Source organism: Lynx canadensis, chromosome B3 (assembly GCF_007474595.2).
Source record: "Lynx canadensis isolate LIC74 chromosome B3, mLynCan4.pri.v2, whole genome shotgun sequence".
Lineage (NCBI taxonomy): Eukaryota > Metazoa > Chordata > Mammalia > Carnivora > Felidae > Lynx > Lynx canadensis.
In genome coordinates, this window is record NC_044308.2 from 64,144,385 (window position 1) to 64,165,871 (window position 21,487).

Genomic DNA, 21,487 nt, shown 5'->3' on the forward strand with positions numbered 1-21,487 from the left:
GTTAAATTATTAAGCAGTAACGATGCTGACACGGTGCCAGGTACACAATAGGAGTTTTAAAAATAGTGGTTGCATTCCAAAACTAGCTTTAGCATTTAGATTATTGCCATTCTGTTTGCAATGCCAGCCATTTGAGAGGGAGCCCGGTGTTGGAGTTTAATTAACTCCGGTCCTTTTTCAACAGTTCCTTTCAAGCACCCAAAGGCAGACTTGAGGAGTGGTGTTAATTGAATCACGTCTAAAGTGGAGGGGATTTAAAGAGCTCATGGGGGGACTCGTCAAGGTGTGAAGCCTCTCAGATTCTGTCAAGGCAACAAGATTAAGTCAGACTTGAGAACCTTATTTATCCATTGGCAGGGGGTGGGGAGAATCAGAGTAATTTCCTGAGTGTCCTACTTAGTTCAGCAAAGCACTTGTTCTTCCTCCTCCTTACTTCCACATCCTCCTTTTCTCTGAAAGACTCTCCCCTCCCCTCCCCTTCCCTGGCCCTTCACCTCCTCTCTCTGTTTGGCTCACTGTTCACCTTAACCTTTGCATAGTAGCCTAGACCTCACTTCCTCTAAGAAGCTGGTTCCCCATGAATCAACAGCTAGGGTACTATCCCTTTGGGTGTCATCGCATAGCACTTACTAGGTTCTGGAAGCATTCACTTTGTATGCCCACAACTTGGCACCGACTCATCCCTCAGCGGTTGCTACGTGCTAGGTCTCGGCCATGTCATATCATCACCAGCAAAGTTCCATGAGGTAGGCCTTGTTTGTATCCATTTTCACAGACATGAAAATGGAGGTCTAGAAAAGTTAACTTGCTCAGGGTCACATTACCGGGAACCATGAGGGCTGAAATGCGTGAAAAATATACTCTTTGACTTTATATATATATATATATATAAAAACTTGAACAAAGCAGATTCACCAGCAACTCACCTTTGCTGGTCCCAGCCTCTGGTTTTTTAAAGCCACTCAGACCGGAATCAGAAGGTAAGCTCTATGTCAGAATGATTCAAAATAGGATTTATTTATTGAATAGATGCTTGTGCATAATACAAAAATAAAAGCTACAAAAGAGGAAACAATGAAAATTAAGATTCCGCCCCCCGCCCCAACTCAGAGCCAGCTAGATGCCTTTTCCAGAAGTATCTATGAAGATCTATTGTTATCACGACAGGTAGATCTAGAACTATATTTTATAAACGATGAATCCAGCCTAGTAATGGATCAATGCAGTGGGTCCAGAGCAGCATTCATTTTTTAAGGTCATTAAAAAGATATATTTGAATGAGCACTGGGTGTTGTATGGAAACCAATTTGACAATAAATTTCATATATTAAAAAAAAAAGATATATTTGAAAGGATTATGTTTCACACAGCTTGTGTGTTGGTTTTACACATAGTGTAAATGTACATCAGAGCCACAGAGTGTAAAATGTAACTTTACAGTTCTCATCACAAGGTAATGTTCCAAGCAGTCTGCAAGCCACTCACCTGGTAGACCTAGAAGTTGGAAATTATGAAAGCCACTCCCACACAGAACCTCCATCCTTACCTCCCATGAGTCACTTTGGAACCCAGAAACCTGAATGACCCTAATGAAACAAGTCAGATCCATTTCTTCTCTGTTCAAAGCCCTTCAGGGGCGCCCGTCTGAGGAGGGCAACAGCTATAAGGCAGCATGTATTTCTCTTTGTTTGTTGTGTTAGCATCCTAATAAAAAATATATCCCAAATCAAAAATATGGGCTGCGTAATATAAATAAATATGGCTTTGTGGGGAAGGGGCTCTGGGAAGAGACTTCACAGAGATCGGCAGCATCCTTCAAAGCGGCTGAAATTAAGAATGGATATTCACAACTAGGGTCTGTATATGAGATGAGCCATTTTAAAAACAGGACATTCGTACAATTCCCCTGGAAGAATTCTGGGTGTACCTGAAGGAGAACACTGCCCAGAACAGCTGGCCCATAGACAGAGAGGCTCCCAGGGAGGCAGGACTCTGCATCCATGAGAGGATGCCGAGGACCAAGAAATGAGCAGGGGTCCCACACAAGCCCCCAGTCTATAGGCACGAAGCAAGAGGGGCTGCTTCTCGTGTGGGTAATTCCTGCAGCCTTGGTCCAAGGTGAGCGGCAGCAGGAACGCAGTGTCTGGTGTGCTGCTGCACGGGACAGCAGCACCATAACAAAATAATGAGGCCAATTCTCTGTGCCTCAGAAACAGGAGCAGCACTCAGCAGGAGAGTAAAGCGTGATGCCGCATCGGCTCCTTCCCTTCCCTCTCCATCCCTCTTCGCTCCTCTCTGGAGCTGTGGCAGCTTTGTCCTCTCAGTTGCATGTGGGGCCTCCACTGGGACACCTTGTAGTGTCCCCAGCAGCACAGGGGTAACCAGACTCTGAAGGGGCAGCTCCTGGAAGTCAGAGTGTAAAATCGTGGTGCATTTGTTCATTTGTTGACTTGGTTACTGTCTGTCTGTTGGATTAGTGAGCTTGCATGAACAGGGATCTCATCTGTCTCGTTCTCTACCAAATTCTCAAGGCCACGGACAGCATCTGACACAAAGTTGGCAACCAGTGAATACATCTTAAACGGATGAATGTTCAGCAACAGAGAAAGTGGGAGCTGTGGTGGCCATAGGTTCTCCAAGGACAACTAGGCAGACTGCGAATGGTTTGTACCCCTCTGTACCTGGGAGGTGGCCCTGTATATCCTCTCTAGGGTGACTTGACAGTTTGACATGCATATGGTGTAGCTGTGCCTTTGTGTGTTTACCAGGTGAAAAGAGACGGCAGGCGGAAGGAAGTTCACAAGCAAAAGCACCAAGGCTTGTAAGAACACAGGGCACAGCATTACCAGGAGTGACGGAGGTGCCGCCTAAGAGGTCAGGTGCCTGGGAAGGCATGGCTAGAGGCTAGGCTGGACAGGTAAGGTCCGGTTGTGGAGACACACACCATTAACAAGTTTGCACTTTATTCTGTAGCCAACTCGGGATCCCTTAGTGGTTTGGAAGCAGACTAATGACGTGATCAGGTAACTCTGAAAGCAATATGAAAGAAGGATCAGAGAAAAGGAGGTTCTGTAAGTAGGGAAGCCAATTATGAGTCTATGACGCATGTCCAGATTCAGAGATAATGGGGGCTGAGATCAACGTGTCGCCATGGAGATGGCCTCTGGGACAATGAAAAGAGGTGACCAGTTGGAAATGTGAGTGTGAATGTTAGACATCAAGGTCGAATATTCAGACTGAAAGTCACATGGGTCCTGTTGAAGTCATGGAAGAAAATAAAAACGCCTAATTTGAGTAATGTATCATTTAGAAAATCTGATGAAAACTGGTGTTTTTAGTTTCAGAGGCTTTGCACATACCCACCAAAAAAGCCAAGTAAAGGTCCATGGACATCAGTTAAGAACACCTGATTGAACAGAGGAAGAATGACGGAGCCCCAACCTCTCTCAACGACTACAGTTGGTATTGGCTACAGCCCATCCGAGAGGTAGGAGAAGAAGACAGGACCAGAGAAATGGAGAACTTTGTTCTTGAGGTCAGAGGTGCCTCACACAACACCAGGGAGACTAACCACATAGCAGAAGATGAATAAAGAGATAGAGCTCACTTCTAATTTTTTACATGTTTAGAAAAGATAAATTGTTTAAGTAGAAATGACCAGAAAGCCTCATCAAAGAACTCAGGTGGGTTCAGACACAGTCAGGTGCAGGTGGAGTGCAGCACTCTCAGGAAGCCAGAGATAAAGACGCTTCCCAGGCAGAAGCAGGCCTCTTTCTTCAGTAAACTCAGCAAGACTTGCTTACTGACTGAATCACTAATAATTTCTATACTTCTATACGTAACGGACTCTGGTGTTCAGGTGTGTGCAACTGCCTACATGTGTGTATACGCCAAATATATACACGATACACAGTATTGTGTGTATACACCAAACAGCATATTTATCTATAGATGTGGATATGAACACATATTTACATATAATTTTTCATTTACATAAAGGTATGTTTATCCATTTAGCATATATACATGTGCATATGCCATATAGTCTAGAAAACTGCCATAATGTAATATTTAATAAATATCCACATGCTCCTTCTATATACATGGCTTGGACTGAGGACACCTTGGCTGTGACCCAATGTTTATGATGATTCTCTGGAGAAATTTCTTTGTGGTCTTACTATTAAGAAGAGTTGATACTCTCTTGAGTAATTTTTTTTGTCTTGCACGTGACAGAAATTTTATTCTAGATCAAGCTCCCTTTTGAACATGACTACTAGAAATCTGGGAGACAAATTTTGGTCCCAGTTGTAACCAAGTGCATGGAGATCTATGTGGTGCGTTAAAAAAACAAAAAAACAAAAACACGACTTTCACTTCTGGCTCCATTTTATATGCCTTATTTTTCACTTTTCGTTTCACTCACTTCTTTCTGTAGGTTATATGCCTTTGTAAGCTTTTCTTTTGGCATATAAACATGAAGAAATATAGAAATGACATCACAGAGGGAGACTTTAAGGTCCACAACATTATGGCTGGGAAGAAACCTATTATTGTGGCTGGAGTTAAGGCATGTAACGATGATAATGGGTGTGTTATTAGGACAGCCCATCAGCGATTACAGGGAGTGAGACAGATCTCAGCCCAGGTCCCAGTTCTCTCTGCTGTTTACCAGTCGTGTGGTGGGAGGCATCTTATTCTCCATGTCCTCTCATCTCGAAAACAGTGACTTCTTGGGATTTGGGGGGATGGCTTAAACGAGGCAACGTATAGAAAGCACTTTAGCACAACGCATTCCATCAGTTAGCTACTGTTACCATCACTATCTTTTGGACAAGCAGAGCTAGGCCGCCATTCCTGGCTCGGTCCGCTGTAAGAAAGTTCTTCCCCCCCGCCCCCCTGCCCCCCCGCCTCCACTCCCCGCATCTCCCACACCCACAGTCGCCAGGCGGCCAGCCGTCTCCCGCCAAATACGGATCACACTTCTGGAGCGCACCTCCGCTCCCGCCGCCTCCCGCGGGAGTGCAGGGCGCCAATCTCCGGCCAAAGTCCCGCAAATTGCTACCAAGAAGGCCCGGGAGGCGCGGGCTAAGGCAGATCCACACCTGAGCGTTAGTTCCTTACCCCGCCCCGGCTGCCCTCTGACACGTACAAGGGGGCCTGCGAAGGGCCCTGGGGTCCTCCGCGAGGCCGGACTGGAATGCGGGGGCGGGGGCCCCAGCGCGCCGCCGGGCTCGCACCTCCCCCGCGGTGCCCCCGGAGCTTCCCCAGCCCTCGGCTCCCCTCCAGACTTGACCCGGGGGCCGGGAGCGGCGGGCTGCGCCGCGGGGCGCTCGCGCTGGATGGGGGCGGGCTTCGGAGAGCAGCCCGAGAGCGCCACACATTTCCTACACCGATAGCATCAGCGCGTGTCAGGTGGTTGGTGCGGGCGAGAGAGTGCGCGCGCGCGTGAGGGCGAGAGGGCGCGCTCACAGAAACTTTGTGCCTGCGGGTGCGCCTCGGGCGGGCTCGCCGGCTGCGAGAGCGGCGTGTGGGCGGCCGGGGGCGGAGGGGCCCGGCAGGCGGCGGCGGCGGTGGCGATGCGCCGCGCCCCGCCGAGCCCGTCCCGCCGCGCTAGGTGAGGCGGCCGCGGGAGCGCCGGCCGCGGCCATGGGCACCCTGGGCAAGGCGAGAGAGGCTCCGAGGTGAGTAGGGGCCCGGGGCCTCGGCGGCGCCGTCTTCCTTCCTTGGGGCGGGCGACCCCGCGAGCCCTCTCAGGGGGCGGGGGGAGGGGGTGAGTGGGGCGGGCGACATGGGTGCCTCCTTCTACGGGAAGTTGCTGACCCGGGGTCCGGGCGGCGGCAGGCCAGGGTCTCGGCTCAAGTCCGGGGAAGCGGGCGACCGGGCAAGAGGGGCGGGGAGCTGGGTCGTGCGCGCCACGAGCTCCGGAGTTGCACCGACGGCCCTCCCCACCCCGTCCCGGCTCCCCGGCGTCCGGCACCTGGGTCTCTCCCACTCGCGGACTTTCCGTACCACCCGCACCTGCTGCGGTCCCGGGGCTCCGGCAGCGCCACCTGCCGGCCTCTCCGTGCCCTGCGGATCCGGGGCAGGGCCCGGAAAGGCCAGCGGCCGTTTGCAGGGAGCGAGTGGCGGTCCCTGAAACATACAGCCTTCTGGGTGGAAACTGTGCGCCCCTCCACCCCCACTGCGATTCTAGAGAGATGTGTTAGGAGCGTCTCGAAGATGAAGTTAGTGTGGTAGTGCAAAGTCTTTTGGCAGGGGAACGAGGCCTGGGGGGTGGGGGGGTGGCAGGCAACTTTGAGTGTGCCCCCTTAGAGCAGGGAGGGTCTGGGCACAGCACGCCAGTGCGCTCTTCCCAACTTCCTCCACGTGGACTCTAGTGTGACCGGCCCGCACAGACATGCCCGCGAGAGGCAGGAAGCTTTGCTCTGCTGGACTTTTTGGAGCCGAAGGTTCTTGGCCCTTTCTGCACTCGGACACCCTGACGGTGTTTGCCCCGGGGTGCAGCCCTGCACCTTCCCTAGATTGAGGGGAGGGGTGTCTGTAAGTTAAATTGAGTATACATTAGAGGGCTGAGGGAGAGGACAGGACTGGAAAGAATCCTAACCAGAAGCCAACCAAAGCCATCTTCTGCAGAGAAAGTTGTGGAAGTCTGTGTTCTCATTCCTCCGTTTCATCGCTTAACTCACTCTTCTTGGCTAGTTTTCCTAAAAAGTTCAACCTGAAAGTGTGTGCCCTCTGCTGAGGCACCTGTGCTGGAGAGGATTTCACCTGAGCCAGGTCAGAGTTTCCACCGCCTCCTTGCTTCCTGAGGCAAATTCCATGCAGCCTTGGCCACTCATAGTTCTCAGAAAACCCCTTCAAGTTAATGTGTTTCTCTCTGGCCTTATTTTTTTATTTTATGTTTTAATTTACATGGGAACATTTGGCTCCAGTCCTTTAAAAATATGCCTTTGGAGACTTAGAGTATTCTTTCTATGATTTTTAAATACTCTTTGATCTACCTATAATGAAACATTTTGTACATCCTTATCTGTAGACCTTTCACCAGAAGACCGAGTGGTTTGAAGGTTTGTCAGGAAGCAGCAGTCAAGAGACAGCAGCCAAAGAGCCGAGTTTCCTACTTTATGGCGCAGATAACCCTATCTTCCCAGACCTCTCGGGATGCAGTGTGGTTTTTAGTAGCATCTCTTCTCCCTGGTGTCTTGGGCCCAAACTGTGCGTCTCTTTGGCCTCCATTCTCCCAGATTACATTTCTCACCTTCCCTTCCCCCTACCCTAAATACTCCCTTCACACTCTTTTTCTTTCTGTGTGGATCTACCCTTAGTTCCCTCTTAGTTCTGATAAAAACATCTGCCTCTAAGAATCACCTTGTGAGCCAAAGTGGTTTCCCCTACGGCTGACATTAGGGAGCATTACCAGAATTAGAGCCAGCGCACTTTTCAGAATCCTCAGTGGTCGATGCCACCAACCGAGAGAGAAAATGGAATGTTTCCTGGATCCCACAGTTGAGAGACAGAGATTAACACCTCCCAGCCCCAGGGGAAAGAGCTGTATATGGAGATAGGGCCTGTGGCCTGTGGTTGAGTCCAGTGGCCGCCTCTCTTTGGAAGGCCTAAGAGAAAAAGACTTCTCTTGAGAAGGACTTCGTTTTCATCTTTCCCGCCTTTGCCTTGGTGGGGGTCTTCGTGGTGGAAAGGCAGCAACGGAGGCAGAAGTGTTTCCAACACTGGACAATGAGCACCAGGTTTAGAGAGTTGTCTGTACTTATAGGAGGGGAAGGGAGCCTAGCCGGCGAACAAAGCATGGGGCGCAGGAGGCCCGGCTTCTACCAGCCTCTGCTCCAGTGGCATTGCCTTTCTGAGCCTGGACCTCCACATATGTATATGAAAGTTTGGAACGTGACCATCAAGAGCCTGCCCAGCTCTGAAGACTGTTCCAGGGGCCCACAGGAGGGTATGAGGTGGAGACTTTATGTTATCAGCTATGCTTTTGGATGATTTTTGAGTCTTAAACTTTTCAGCCTCTCTGTGGCAGTCTCCTTCTAATTCTAATGTAGTGAAAGTTGTATGGTCCCAAGCACAGTAAATACTTATCAAATAAAGCCAGAGAGGCATCAGGTACAAATCCCAGATCTAGCACATAGGAGCTGTACAGCCGTGGCTATGTCATTTAGCAGCTTTTAGATTCAGTTTCAACTTCATGTAATGGAGGTGATCTCTTTCTGGGGTATAGGCTTTAAAAATCATTTAAACCTCCCAGTACAGTGCATGTGATATCATAGGTGCTAAGTTCATTATGGTCATTATTACTTTCTCTTGATTTCAGATACTGATCTGATCCTGGGGTTATCACAGGGCCTGGATAAAAATCAGTCATGGTCAGAAACTTAAGTCCTGTAACACCAACTTGATCTTTCAGAAATCACTTCCTTGGGTTAGTAGATTCTGGGTAGCCAGTTGTTGATGCAATTTCACTGGGCCCACCCCAGGCCAAAAGCAGAGTCCAGTGGTCACTGCCGGACCAGCGCCATGGAGCTAGTTTGAAACAGATCAGAGGGCATGGTCTTCCCTCCACTAGTCTGGCTGCGTACCGGGTGGCCCGTAGTTCAGTACACTCTCTTTTAGCAGAGAATCCATGTGTGCCCCCAGCATTTCATTTTGATCAAAGCATTTCAGCCCCTTCTGGGGGATGAGATTATATCTTACTGGAGCAGCTTCCCCCAACACTCCACCTGGAACCGGTTCTCTCTCTTCTGAGAACATCACGCTTCTTATGCTTGACACCCACAGGACACTTAAGATTTATAGAGCTGTCTTTTCATGGTGTAGGTCTGGTTCTCCAACTAGATTTTTGAATTAAGGAACGTCTAGTTTACCTTTCTACAACAGCAGCAATAACTAATGTAAGGAGTATGTCTTACAGTTTACAGAGTACCTCACATAGACTGTCTCACTCCAGTCCCCTTCCCCTCTGGCCTATCACAGTGTCTTACTAATAAAATAAGTACTTATTAACTAATGCCCTTACGTGTTTAGCAAAATATATAGTGAATAGCTAAAGTTATGGATCTGAGGTACAAATTTTTTTGTCTCCTCTTCGGTCGTAAACTCTGAAATAACCAAAGCCACAGAATTAATTATATGTTCAAAGAAGTTAACCAGCAACGACACCCATCACTATTAAACCTGAAAAGATTATAGATATGCATCTGTGTGTTTAAATAGGAAAGAAAGTAAAATACTTCATCATTTTGCAAACAACTTGACCTGTACTGATGAGGTCATGACCAAAGACAGAAGCTAAGTGAGAGAGAACATAGGTGACCTGTTGGATTCCTAAGCCATTTCCAGATCCAGACTTCTCCTTTTACATTCAGTTCTGAAATAAAGCTCACATAAGCTCTGCTTTTTTTTTTTTTTAAATCAGTATTCCCCAATTAAGGACTTGATAGAATGATAATATTTAGTGGCAAAAACTGACATATAATGATTGCCAGTATTATCAACAATGGAAAACGGAATCTTCAAGATTTGTGAGAAAGGCAAGATTAGCTGAAAATCTGAACACCTCCACTGTAAATCCTCTCCCTTGCACATGGGTCCTTAGTCTTTGACTTCTCCCCTAAAGTTCAGAGGTGTTTTTGAGGCCACCTGACCTTCTGCAGCATCTCCGGTATTGCTCAAGATGAATGAATTTGGTTGAAGATGAGACCAAATAAAACAATGCTTCAGACCCAAGTCAGTGGACTTCCAGCTAAAATATTGGTAGGAGCTAAGGACTACCTACATGGCCTGGCCTTTGCCTCTCTGGTTCAGGAGCCAGAGCCAGCACGCCAAAGCAATTCTAATCCCAGACTGAAGAGCCCTCGTTGCAGCCCTGAAATCTCACCTTATTATTTGCTTGGGAGATGTCTCTTTAACAGCCAACCAGTCCGTTTGGTGCATTTGCCAAGTGGGAGGGGTATGTCTTCTATCAGCCCAACTCTCAGGATTAATTGTCTTATCTCTACTCCTTTCCTGCCCAGTCTGCCTTCAGAGCTTGGAGCTGCCAGTCTGTCTGTCCCCTGGCTGCTTGGCTTGCACTCACTGCCTCCCCTCTTTCCCCAGGAAACCTTCTCATGGCTGCAGAGCTGCCACTAAAGCAAAACTAGAGGCGAAGTCAGCCAGCAGCCCCTTCCCTTCTCATCCCAGCCTGGCCCAGATCACCCAGTTCCGCATGATGGTGTCTCTGGGACATTTAGCCAAAGGAGCCAGCCTGGACGATCTCATCGACAGCTGCATTCAATCTTTTGGTGAGTTCGCTAACTACCCACATGCATAAGAATCTATTACTTTGTTCTTCCTTAAAAAGTTGCTTTGTGGAATAGCAACCTAGATTGTATTTTGGCTTTAAAAATATCTTTTGAGCCTTTGAAATGTTGGAGACCGTGTGCAGTGCCTATGGCACATGACTGTGTGGGTGTAATAGGTCGTGATGAGAGGCGTGATTTCAAGTGAGAAAAGTTACGGAGGAGAGTTTGCATTTCCATTTCTCTTAGGATGGAGGTTGTTCCTGTGATGAGAAATCTCATAAAATGCTACTGTGCCTCTGGTGCTTTGACATTCTTCTGCCCTTGTGTTCGTAGGGCACACAAAGACAAGGTTACGTGAGCAAACACTGTTATCAAACAGAAATTTGAAAGCCTTTGGATCATGTAGATGATAGAGTGTAATAATCCCCCTTACAATTGGAGGGTAGTTGTGAGGGACTAGGAAAGGACAGGATTTAAAGCCAGAATGTCTGTGACTGGAAGATACTGGTTAGGAAGTATTTGTGATTGGGGGTCAGGGATCTGGGCGGGGGGTAAGCAGACACACACATGGACCATGAATTCTCTAGAATGCTGCCCTCTGTCATCACCATTCTCAGCCTGAAGGGTGCACGGTTTCATACAGCTCACGAGCGGTTATCTGCAAAGATGCCCATTTTTTAAAAAAAAATCTTATAAGCACTGTCTTTTTTTGGATTGTGATTTGTGAAATAGTGATTGAAAAATACTATATATTGGTTCCCCTCAAAAAAGGAATTATTAAAATCGATGGAAAATTCATAGATTTCCAGCATCACTGTTCCCCCCCTCTGTGCCCCCTTTGAACCCCTGCGTCTCCCACCGGGAAGCAGATGAGCACAGGTGGCTCAGCTCAGAAGTGCCTGCCCATCTCAGACCCTCGTGGAGCCTCCTGGGGGATGTAGGGGAGGCTCGACCCGATCCCAGGCAGCACAACACACAAATCAGTTAGAATTCAGAACTAGGGATTCTTGGCTGGACATGTTTACCGTTGGGCCAGACCTTATTTATGGAATCGGGAAAGATTTGACATCTTAGGGATACTTGTTTAGTACACTTCAAGTACAAAATTGAGTAGTTCTGATGATTTCCACATTGGTTTAAAGCAGCAGTTCTCACATGTTGGTGCAGAATCACACGGAGGTTATCTTTTTTATGAACACAGATTGCTGGGCCCTGCCCCCAGAGGTTCTCCTCCAGTGGACCTGGGGTGGTGCGCAAGGATTTACATTTCTAACAGGTTCCCAGGTGATGCTGATGTAGCTGACCCACGTACTCACTTTGAGAACACTACATTATTGTTGTAGGCTTTTTAACTTGGAAAAGAGGGAGCACTTTTATTATTACTAGGTGAGCCTCAAATTTTAATTAAATCTGTATGTATTTACACTCTAATTTTTCAGTTAAGAATGACACGGGGAGTGGAATGAATGATTGTCTGTTTTAAAATAATCTTAGAAAATACATGGGCAAGGAGGTGAACCTAGAAGTCAGGTGGAATCTAGTGGGCAGGTGGCTGTGAGGAGCCATTGTTCTTTCTGGGTCTTACTTTCAACTGGCTCCCAACTGGAATGAGCTGCAAAGTTCCTCACGCAGTCTTGGTAGTCCTACATACCAGTCTTTTTGCAGGGCACTGTTGCTGTTTCAGGAATAAGGATGTTTATTCTTTTTCCATTTCACTTTTGAGAAAATGGGGACCGGGAATGTATTTATCACTAACTTTCTTCCTCTTGTGCCAATCAGGCAACTGCTGGCTGAGGTCAAAGCTGTTTTCCTAACCTTCCAATAATCATGACATCTACCTGAGAAATAGATGACCGGTTCTAAAGTCCTTCCCCAAAAGAACCAAGCCTAATCCACTCCCCTCAACAAATCCTACAGGGGCAAAAGATGTATTGTTTTCTGGAATATGTTGAACTGAAAAAAGTACCTTAAAACCCAAAAGCTTTAAAAATCCCATAGAGTCCAAGAGTCTTATCCACCCTGAGGAAGCATTGATTAAGCCCATAATGGCAACAGACACAGGCTAGGCAGTGCACAAGGAGAATTACTGTGACCAGACCCCTGTTCCAGTATCAGAGCTTAGAATACCTGAGAAATGCACCTTTCGAGGGAAAAAAGATAGATACACAAGGCAGGGAAATAATCTAAGGCATGTAGGAAGAATACATTCTTTATACATGTGGAGTTTTGAGAAAGTTCATTTCAAGGGTAAGGATGGATTAGGGAGAACAGCCACTGTTCAAACTCCTCTTTGGCCATGGGATTGCAGGGGGAAGGTGGGTAAGTAAGATCTCAAAGTTTTGCATAGTATGCATGCACGGTTTCCTGCCACAGAATTTATATGAAAGAGGTGGAAAAGAAAAGACATGCTACGTCTGGAGGGAGTGGGAGACAGCACGTGATTTTCACTCATGGGGTATCGTGACCATGTGTCGCCAGGGAGGGGAGGGGAGCGGAGTTCGAACAACAGAGGTGAGCAGAGCTGGGGATCATGAGCAGCTCTTGACAAAGAATAATCCGTGGCAGAGTGCCTGCCGGTGCTTCTGGAGGTCTCCTCGGAGGTGATCTGAAAATAGTACAGAGTGAGCCTTCTGTTTCTCTTGAACCTCTTCTTACTAGTTATTTTCCCATGTTTGTATCGGAAAGTTTTGCTTTAGAAGAAAGCAGTCTAGCTTAGTTTTTTGTTAATGAGTTGAGATGTCTTATCATTTTAATGCCTGTGAAAAGAGAGGGAAATGGTACAGACATGTGGGGAGACTATTATTGGTTTGGTTTTCGTAATCTTGCACTTCAGACTCTGGTTGCAGCCACTCTCCCACCAACTTGGGGGGAGAAAAAAAAAGGAAAAAACACCTGTTTTGAGCATAAAGACTAATTAGTTAATTTCTACTACCTTTTCAGCCGCACCTTCATGCAGATGCTTTCAGGAGGTTTGAATTAGCTAAAGCAGTATGGTGCAGTATGGTTGCTATTAGCCAGATCTGGCTTTTTACATATACATTTCAACTAATTAAAATTAAAGTAAATGTAAAATGTAGTTCCTCAGCCTCACCCGGCATATTTCAAGTGCTCAGTATCTGCAAGTGGTAGCTGCTGCTGAACAGAGTAAACAAAATATTTCCGTCATGTATGGCAGAAAGTCTGTTGCGCAGTGCTGGATGGGGTAGATGGTTGACTTGAAGGGGGAAAAGCAACAGAGAGACCTTCTGGAAACTGTGGAACTTGCATATTTCTAGCATCTCTAGGTAATAGCCTGAATACTCACTAAGGTATCATAGACATTTGGATTTAGCATCTTTACTGATGCCTCTCTCTTTAGTGTTATTAACCATTAATTACCACCCACACTGTTCTCAGAGAGAGGACTTATGACAGTGCTTTTAAGGATGGGTGACCAGCACATACATATTAAGGGTAGTCTTGAAGGTCTCACAGCAAGCCTCCTATTGTCACATACAGGGTTACAGATCTGTGATTAGAAACTCAGAGCCTTGAGTCATAGTTCATTGCTTTAACCATGAGACAACCCACTCCCACCTTCTGTTTTAATTGGAGGTCATGCTTTACATTCTCAGCAAATTATTGCCCGTTAATCCACTCTTCAGCTGAGCATAATGAGGCAAATCATCACAACCTGGTACATTTATGTCAAACGTATGTGAATCACACCATCTGTTTCAGGGGTAGAAAAGACCTATGAGATCATCTGGTTTTTAATGTTTTCACTTTTTAAGAGGGCTGCCAGCATTTGGGGCCAAACGGAAGGCTTCTCATGTCCAAATTCACAAAACTTCCCTTGTTCCCTTCTGAATGCCAGACAACTTTCAGCAGCATCAGAAAGAAAGCTGTGAACGTGTCCCAGAAAGGGACCCTCAGCAAGGAACCCTCCTGCTCCCAGGTGGGGTGTAGGCGGACATTCAGCGTCTCTGTCGTACCTGTCAGTGTGAAGGGAAACGCAGCTTAGCTGATACCTTTATATTTATAGAGCGTTGTTTATTTTTTATTGGAGCTCCATATGTATTGGTTTTCTTTTAAACTCAAAACAGCTCTGAAATTGGAGGGTCAGGTTGTATTGTCTCCCCTGGACAAATGAGAAAATAAATTGGGCCTCTGAGAATTGACGCAATTTGCCTCGTGCCCTCAGTCTAGAGAGAAAACATGCTGCTCGAGTGCTTTTTCCTCTGTCCCCAGCAGCCTGAGCTGGGGCTCGCTCAGACCCCTCTCCCAGGAAGGCCCCTCTTCATGCACAGGATACCTGCATGCCACACGGGACATGCCTGAACCCTGTGCCCACCTTCTGCAGGCCTGGTCTCCCCCAGATTAGAAGTTAAACTCATTCAATATGAGGACTGTTCATTGGACCCCACATATATATGTCTGCCTGAAATTCTATCTTGAGCAAAGTGTTAATTAAAATTTCCCATAGGTATTGTGCTAATGCTATACAAAGGCCTCCCAAACTAATAGGTATATTTTCTGCAGCACGGAACACTTAGATGTTAGACGTATTTTATAGACCTCAGCTTGTTAAGGGCAAAATACTACACCCACTTTTAAATTTTTTTTCAACGTTTATTTATTTTTGGGACAGAGAGAGACAGAGCATGAACGGGGGAGGGGCAGAGAGAGAGGGAGACACAGAATCGGAAACAGGCTCCAGGCTCCGAGCCGTCAGCCCAGAGCCTGACGCGGGGCTCGAACTCCCGGACCGCGAGATCGTGACCTGGCTGAAGTTGGACGCTCAACCGACTGCGCCACCCAGGCGCCCCTACACCCACTTTTAAAAATTGGAGCCAAAAAAGGCAAACACACACTTTTTGGGACCACACACAGTTCCCTCTGTGGCAAAGGGAAGGCTAGGGATTTCTCACCACTCTGCAGGTTACAGGCTGTGCACCACAGTGAGGTGTCCAGAGGCAACAGGAACACAAGACCAGAAGCCAAGGGCCATGATATCGAAGGGCACTCAGACCCAAGGATGGGCAACTCCAAGGAACAAAGCCAAGTGTAGTGTCAAGAAGGGACTGAAAACCATGTCCATTGTCGAACATAGGCCCTTTGTGAAGAAGACCCAAGGTGACCCAGTAGCCTCCTCAGTGGAACCCGCAGGTGCTTGGGTGTCACATACAAAGGATGGTCCTTGGGACACCCACGTTCTAGGGCTTCTAGGCATCAGAACAGCTCCAGGGCGTGCCTGTCGTTACCCCTCTGGAGCGAATTCACATCCTGTGATCCAGATGCTATTTATTCCAAGCAGTACCTTTGCTGCATCTTCGACAGGTTGGCATCACCCAGTGCCCAGCCTGGTGTGTACGCCTCTCATGGGTGTGAGGTACAGTGACTGCCAGGCTCAAGAAAGAAGGAGATAGGAAACCCCCGTCACTCGAATCTGTCTCTCCTGCCTGGTGGTGTTGACGGCAGGCTTCCCTCTGTCCAGAGAGATGAGGGTTACCACTGGGAGACATAGACGGTGAACTGACGTTGGTTGAACACTTACTTCTTGTGGGCTGTAGGGTACTGTGCGTTTACCTGAACTGGGCCCATCAATCTTTACAACAATCCTAATTAATAGGGAGTGGGAGCTCGGGGTGTCACATAACCTGGGGAACTTGGCCCAGTTCATTAGTTGGAGAGCCGCTGGGATCTGAACTGTGGTCATCTTGTCTCCGACGCTCTTGTTCTTTCTACTCTACCAGAGGTTCTCCCACTTGAACATGAACAGTAATCATCAGGGGTGGGGTGTGTGCATTTAGATTCCTGAGGGTCAACTCCAGAGATTTTCATTCAGCCAGCAGTCGCTGTGGTTTTGATGGAGGTGACCCACGAACTGATGGTGAGAAATACTGTCCTACAGCACACTTGCTATCCCTTCTCAACTGTGCCAACTTCCTTCCAAACTTCCTGCCTGTCAGCGGTTTGGCCGCGGAAATAGACAGCGTGGGTGTTCCTTACAACTACAGTTTGGTTCTTTGCACTCAAAGGCAGCATTCCTCGCCTGCATTTCTGCCTTTAAGCCATGCTCAGACCAGTTTACTGGAGTGCTTAGGGCCCTGGACCCCGTTGTATGCTTGTCCCCCATAGGACAGAGCGTGGCTATGCTGGGAAACGGGAGAGGTGCTTCATCTAAGTACTTCTCCAAAAGTACCGCTTTGCCAACAGATGTTTTAAGGCCACTTGTTGACATGAAGGTTGTTGAGTCCATGATGGAAACACATCAGGAAAGGATGTGAAAGCAAAAGCACTGTAATCAGTAGTTGACCGAAACAGCAGTGATTGGGCGGAGGCCACTGGAGGTGGTCTGAAGTGTGGGTCCTGCCCCAGGCCCTCCTCCTGGTGGTGGGACCCACCCTCTTCTGCTGGCGCGGTTACAGCTGCTGGATTTGGTGGCTTGTTCTGCAGGTAGTTTGGGCTACCACCTAGCTGGGGTTGTCCTAGAGAGGAAGACAACAGGGGAAGACGAAGAGCCTAAGCAAGGCCGGCTTCACCAGCACCATAGTCGGTTTAGTGCCGTTACAGTGCTGAAGCTCTTAATCTGCAAAAGCAGTATTAGATTTCCAGGAGTTTTCAAGCCAGTTGTTAGACACAACCACCATTAAAAACCTGAAATTATATTAAAAACGAAGGTAAGAGGGGCACCTGGGTGGCCTCAGTTGAGCGTCTGACTCTCAGTTTCAGCTCAGGTCATGATCTCATGGTTTGTGAGCTCGAGCCCCGAGTCAGGCTCTGTGCTGTTAGCACAGAGCCTGCTTGGGATTCTCTGTCTCCCTCTGTCTCTGCCTCTCCCCTGCACTCACTCTCCCTCCCTCCCTCCCCCTCTCTTTCTTTCTCTCTTAAAAATAAACATTTTAAAAAATGAAGGGCCTCCTGGGTGGCCTCAGTTGAGCATCTGCCTCTCAGTTTCAGCTCAGGTCATGATCTCACAGTTTGTGAGCTTGAGCCCCAAGTCAGGCTCTGTGCTAACAGCACAGAGCCTGCTTGGGACTCTCTGTCTCCCTGCCTCTCCCCTGCACGTTCTCTCTCTCTCTCTTAAAAATAAAGAAACATTTTAAAAAATGAAGGGGCTCCTGGGTGGCTCAGTTGGTTAAGCCTCTGGCTTCCACTCAGGTCATGATCTCACGGTTTGTGAGTTCAAGCCCCATGTCAGGCTCTGTGCTGACAGCTCAGAGCCTGGAGCCTGCTTCAGTTTCTGTGTGTGTGTGTGTGTGTGTGTGTGTGTGTGTGTGTGTGTGTGTGTCTGTGTCTCTGTCTGCCCCTTCCCTGCTCATTCTCCGTCTCTCTCTCGTTCTCTCTCTCAAAAATAAATATTTTTTTAAATGAAGGTAAGAACCCTCAAAACTCATCATTTCCTAATGCATGACCACATTTTACTATTATTCTCTATTCTCCCGAGGTTATGCCTGTGGTCCCCACACGGTATGAATGCTACACGGTGGTATGCTGTAGTATATACATCTCCTCCCCGACCCTGATCCGTGAAGTCATGCTGATTGCTTGAAATTGGCCTGGGTTTGGGGTATTTATACCATGGAATAAATGTTTGTCTACTAATCAGGGCTTCACACACACTAGTTACTAATCAGGGCTTCCGGTTGAACCCTGTCCCTGGAAAGGTCACTGTTACAGGTTTCTGAGCGTAGCACTTACTCCCAGCTGCAGGGTTTACTTACATAGCGAAGTGTCTGTGGTAAAACCAGAAATGTTATTTTATATCCCCTAATTAGGAGAAATAATAATTTGTCATCCTTTGGCTTCCTTCATGTAACAATCATATACAACAACTCCATGTGCTCTTCAAAGAAAAGGAACAGTTCACTTCAGCTTAGAGATAAGAAAATCAAATGTGGCTGAAGTTGAAAACTTTTCTTAAAGTGACAGTGGAACTTTAAAACTCAGTCTCACTCAGAAGTTGAAACTGTTTGTTTTCATTTTTGCTTTTTTGGTTTACCTCCTCTAAACATTCCCCATGATTCAGCTGTCTCTCATTTCTGACCAGCCAGACCTCACTTTTGTGACCTCCGTTCTCCATGTGTTATATGCTCTGTTTCTCAGTCCATCTATGTACTCATTTGCCTCCATTTCCCGCTACGTGGTAACAGGTGCTATTGGTAGTTGGATAGATAGGTAGATCGGTATTTATTTTATATATATGTGTGTGTGTATATATATATATATATATATCTCCAAGCTTTTGTTCTTTTGTTGAATATGTTTTCATAAGTTTCTTTTCCAACTATATTTCCAGTTTTGTGAACTATTCATACCCTTTATCACTCGCTGTTTAATGTTCTTATTATTAGAGGTTTGCAAAAGCTTTTTATTTTTTTTTTAAACATTTTTTTTAACGTTTATTTATTTTTGAGACAGAGAGAGACAGAGCTTGAACGGGGGAGGGTCAGAGAGAGAGGGAGATACAGAATCCGAAACAGGCTCCGGGCTCTGAGCTGTCAGCACAGAGCCCGACGCGGGGCTCAAACTCACGGACCGCAAGATCATGACCTGAGCCGAAGTCGGACGTCCAACCGACTGAGCCACCCAGGCACCCCTGCAAAAGCTTTTTAAATGAAAAGCTCTTTGAATACCATTTGCTATAGGCATCCCTCCCACCCCAATCCTATTTTCATATTTTATGTTGGTTTGGGGATATTAATGTCTAAAAATTTTACATTTTTATGTAGTTAGATTGTACCACATGTTTAAAATCTTTTGCTTTATTAACTCGGAATTATTTTTTTAAAATATCCTTTTTACACAGATACAGTGAATGCTCCTTTGTCATTTTAATCAAAGTTTGAATAAATCTATTGTATGATACAGTTCTGTATCCCACTCTTGTGAATGATCAGTGAAAGCTTGTCAGTAGGTTTTTCCTGAAGAAAAAGAAACCTCCAGTTTTGTTTCTGAGACTCATTGGCTTAAAACCAGAGAGTCTGGACAGTCGCTTTGTCACTCAGGGCCTCGGTTTCCCCTTGCCATGATGGCGTTGAAGTGACTTCTGAAAGTGACAGTGTCTGGGAGAAGGTGTCATAAGGTCTTCTTGATCATGATGTTGAATGTGAATTTGAAGAAAGTTCTTTACAAGTGATTTCTCTGTTTAAAGAAAATTCTTTGTTCTATTTGAAGCCAGTACCCTTAGGGTGGAGACTTAGATAACCAACCAAATTTAAATCCATTTTTTCCTAAATTATTAATATAGAGTGAGTCTGTATTGTTCTTACACGTTTTTACTGTCATAAAATGTACAAAGCATAAAATTTACCACTTATATAGACTTTTAAACTATTTTAGTAGTAGTTAACTTGAGTATTTACTGTGAACAATATGGTGTTCGTATTAATATGTTATAGGTACATATTATCACTTAATCCCCACCCTTTTATAAGTTCTTGTATTTACAAAGATCTGACACTTAGCTCTCATATTTACTTTTCACATTTTAATAACTTTAAAAATTATGTTCACTACAGAAAATTTAGAAAATACAGATGAGCAAAAAGAACAAAATTGCAGTCCTCCTTTCTACCACCAAGAGCAAGATAAGCACTATGAACGTTGTTTGGTATATCTCCCTCGATTCTCTTCCTTGCATGTTTACATGTACTGTAGTCTTGTTGACTTTACTATGGTAGACTTACTGTTATTAACTCTTTGTTTTCCATAATTCACATTTTAAACAATTGTTATCTTAAAACCAATATTAGTATTGGTAAAGAGGTATGCTAGCATACAAAGTTGCTACTCAATCATCAAATTGATTTTTTTTTAAAGTTTTGCCATAATCTCTTCAAATGTGGGACATAAAGTTGAAGGTTGTTTGGCAAGTAAAATGAGCCTAACAAGGATCAAGAAAAGTAGCTACTCATTTCTTTCTAATGCTAAGTGCTATAAGCATGACTGATTAGAGTTATGATAAATCAAGGAAACAAAAAAATGCTTCCATTAGCTTAAAATTCTAGATGTGAAGGTTTGTTTTGTTTGTTTTTTAATGCACAGAGAAACTCAGATGGCTTTTGTTGAAGAGAAGCTTTGCTTTCAGAAACAATGAAAAAAATCTCCTGTCTTTATTAACTTTCTGAGAGAATCTTAAGAAGTAGCCACTGGGAAAGATACATAGCAGAAACACAAAGATGCCACAGTTTGGTACATCTGTGATTCTTCTGCAGACTAAGAGAGGTGGTGGGCAGTGGTGTGGCATAGGCCACGTTGAGTACTTTGGTTTTTTCCAGAGAGTGGTCAAGGGCCTTGCTGAGGTTCTTACCAAAATCTTGAAGCAGAAGATACTGCCAGGATGGAGTTTGGATTGGAGGGATACCAATGATTAATTGAAGTGGACAAAAAAAGTGAGGACTTGAGGCACTATCCTTTTTTTTTTTTTTAATGAAAGTTATTGTCAAATTGGTTTCCATACAACACCCAGTGCTCATCCCAACAGGTCCCCTCCTCAATGTCCATCACCCACCCTCCCCTCCCTCCCTCCCAACCCCATCAACCCTCAGTTTATTCTCAGTTTTTAAGAGTCTCTTTTGGTTTGGCTCTCCCTGTCTAACTTTTTTTTTTCCTTCCCCTCCCCCATAGTCTTTTGTTAAGTTTCTCAGGATCCACGTAAGAGTGAAAACATATGGTATCTGTCTTTCTCTGTATGACTTATTTCACTTAGCATAACACTCTCCAGTTCCATCCACGTTGCTACAAAAGGCTATGTTTCATTCTTTCTCATTGCCAAGTAGTATTCCATTGTGTATATAAACCACAATCACTGAATTTACCCAAGGGATACAGAAGTGCTGATGCATAGGGGCACTTGTACCCCAATGTTTATAGCATCACTTTCAACAATAACCAAATTATGGAAAGAGCCTAAATGTCCATCAACTGATGATTGAGGCACTATTCTTGATGGGGGGAGGAAGAAGCAGAGATTGCCAGTTTCATAGTGAAGGAGAGAATGGGCTAACCAGAGTAGTCTAGCGCTCAGAGATGAAGTCATCTGGGAATTTCTGGGGTGGAGGAGAAAAGGTAGCCATGTCTGGCTTCCCTTCACTGATCACTCTGAACCACCATCCAGGACTCATTTTTCTAAGTTTTAAGAGGGCACCCACAGCATTTAGGAGGCCAAGAAATATTCCAGCATTAGCATTTATGAGTCTGTTGTGTTA

General features: G+C 45.9%; 1 protein-coding gene across 2 annotated transcripts in view; it reads left to right on the plus strand.

The window, feature by feature from the left end:
• The first annotated feature begins 2,828 nt into the window (after positions 1-2,828).
• RASGRP1 (RAS guanyl releasing protein 1) overlaps positions 2,829-21,487 on the plus strand; it is an 83,770-nt gene continuing 65,111 nt past the window's right edge. The window contains exons 1-3 of one of the 2 annotated variants that reach the window (XM_030318533.1): positions 2,829-2,917; positions 3,339-3,487; positions 10,111-10,295. In XM_030318533.1, the coding sequence (XP_030174393.1) occupies positions 3,426-3,487; positions 10,111-10,295 (247 nt within the window). In that variant the 5' untranslated portion in view covers positions 2,829-2,917; positions 3,339-3,425. Of the gene's footprint in view, positions 2,918-3,338; positions 3,488-5,589; positions 5,685-10,110; positions 10,296-21,487 lie in introns of those variants that run through there. The other variant, XM_030318534.1, reaches the window with a different exon arrangement.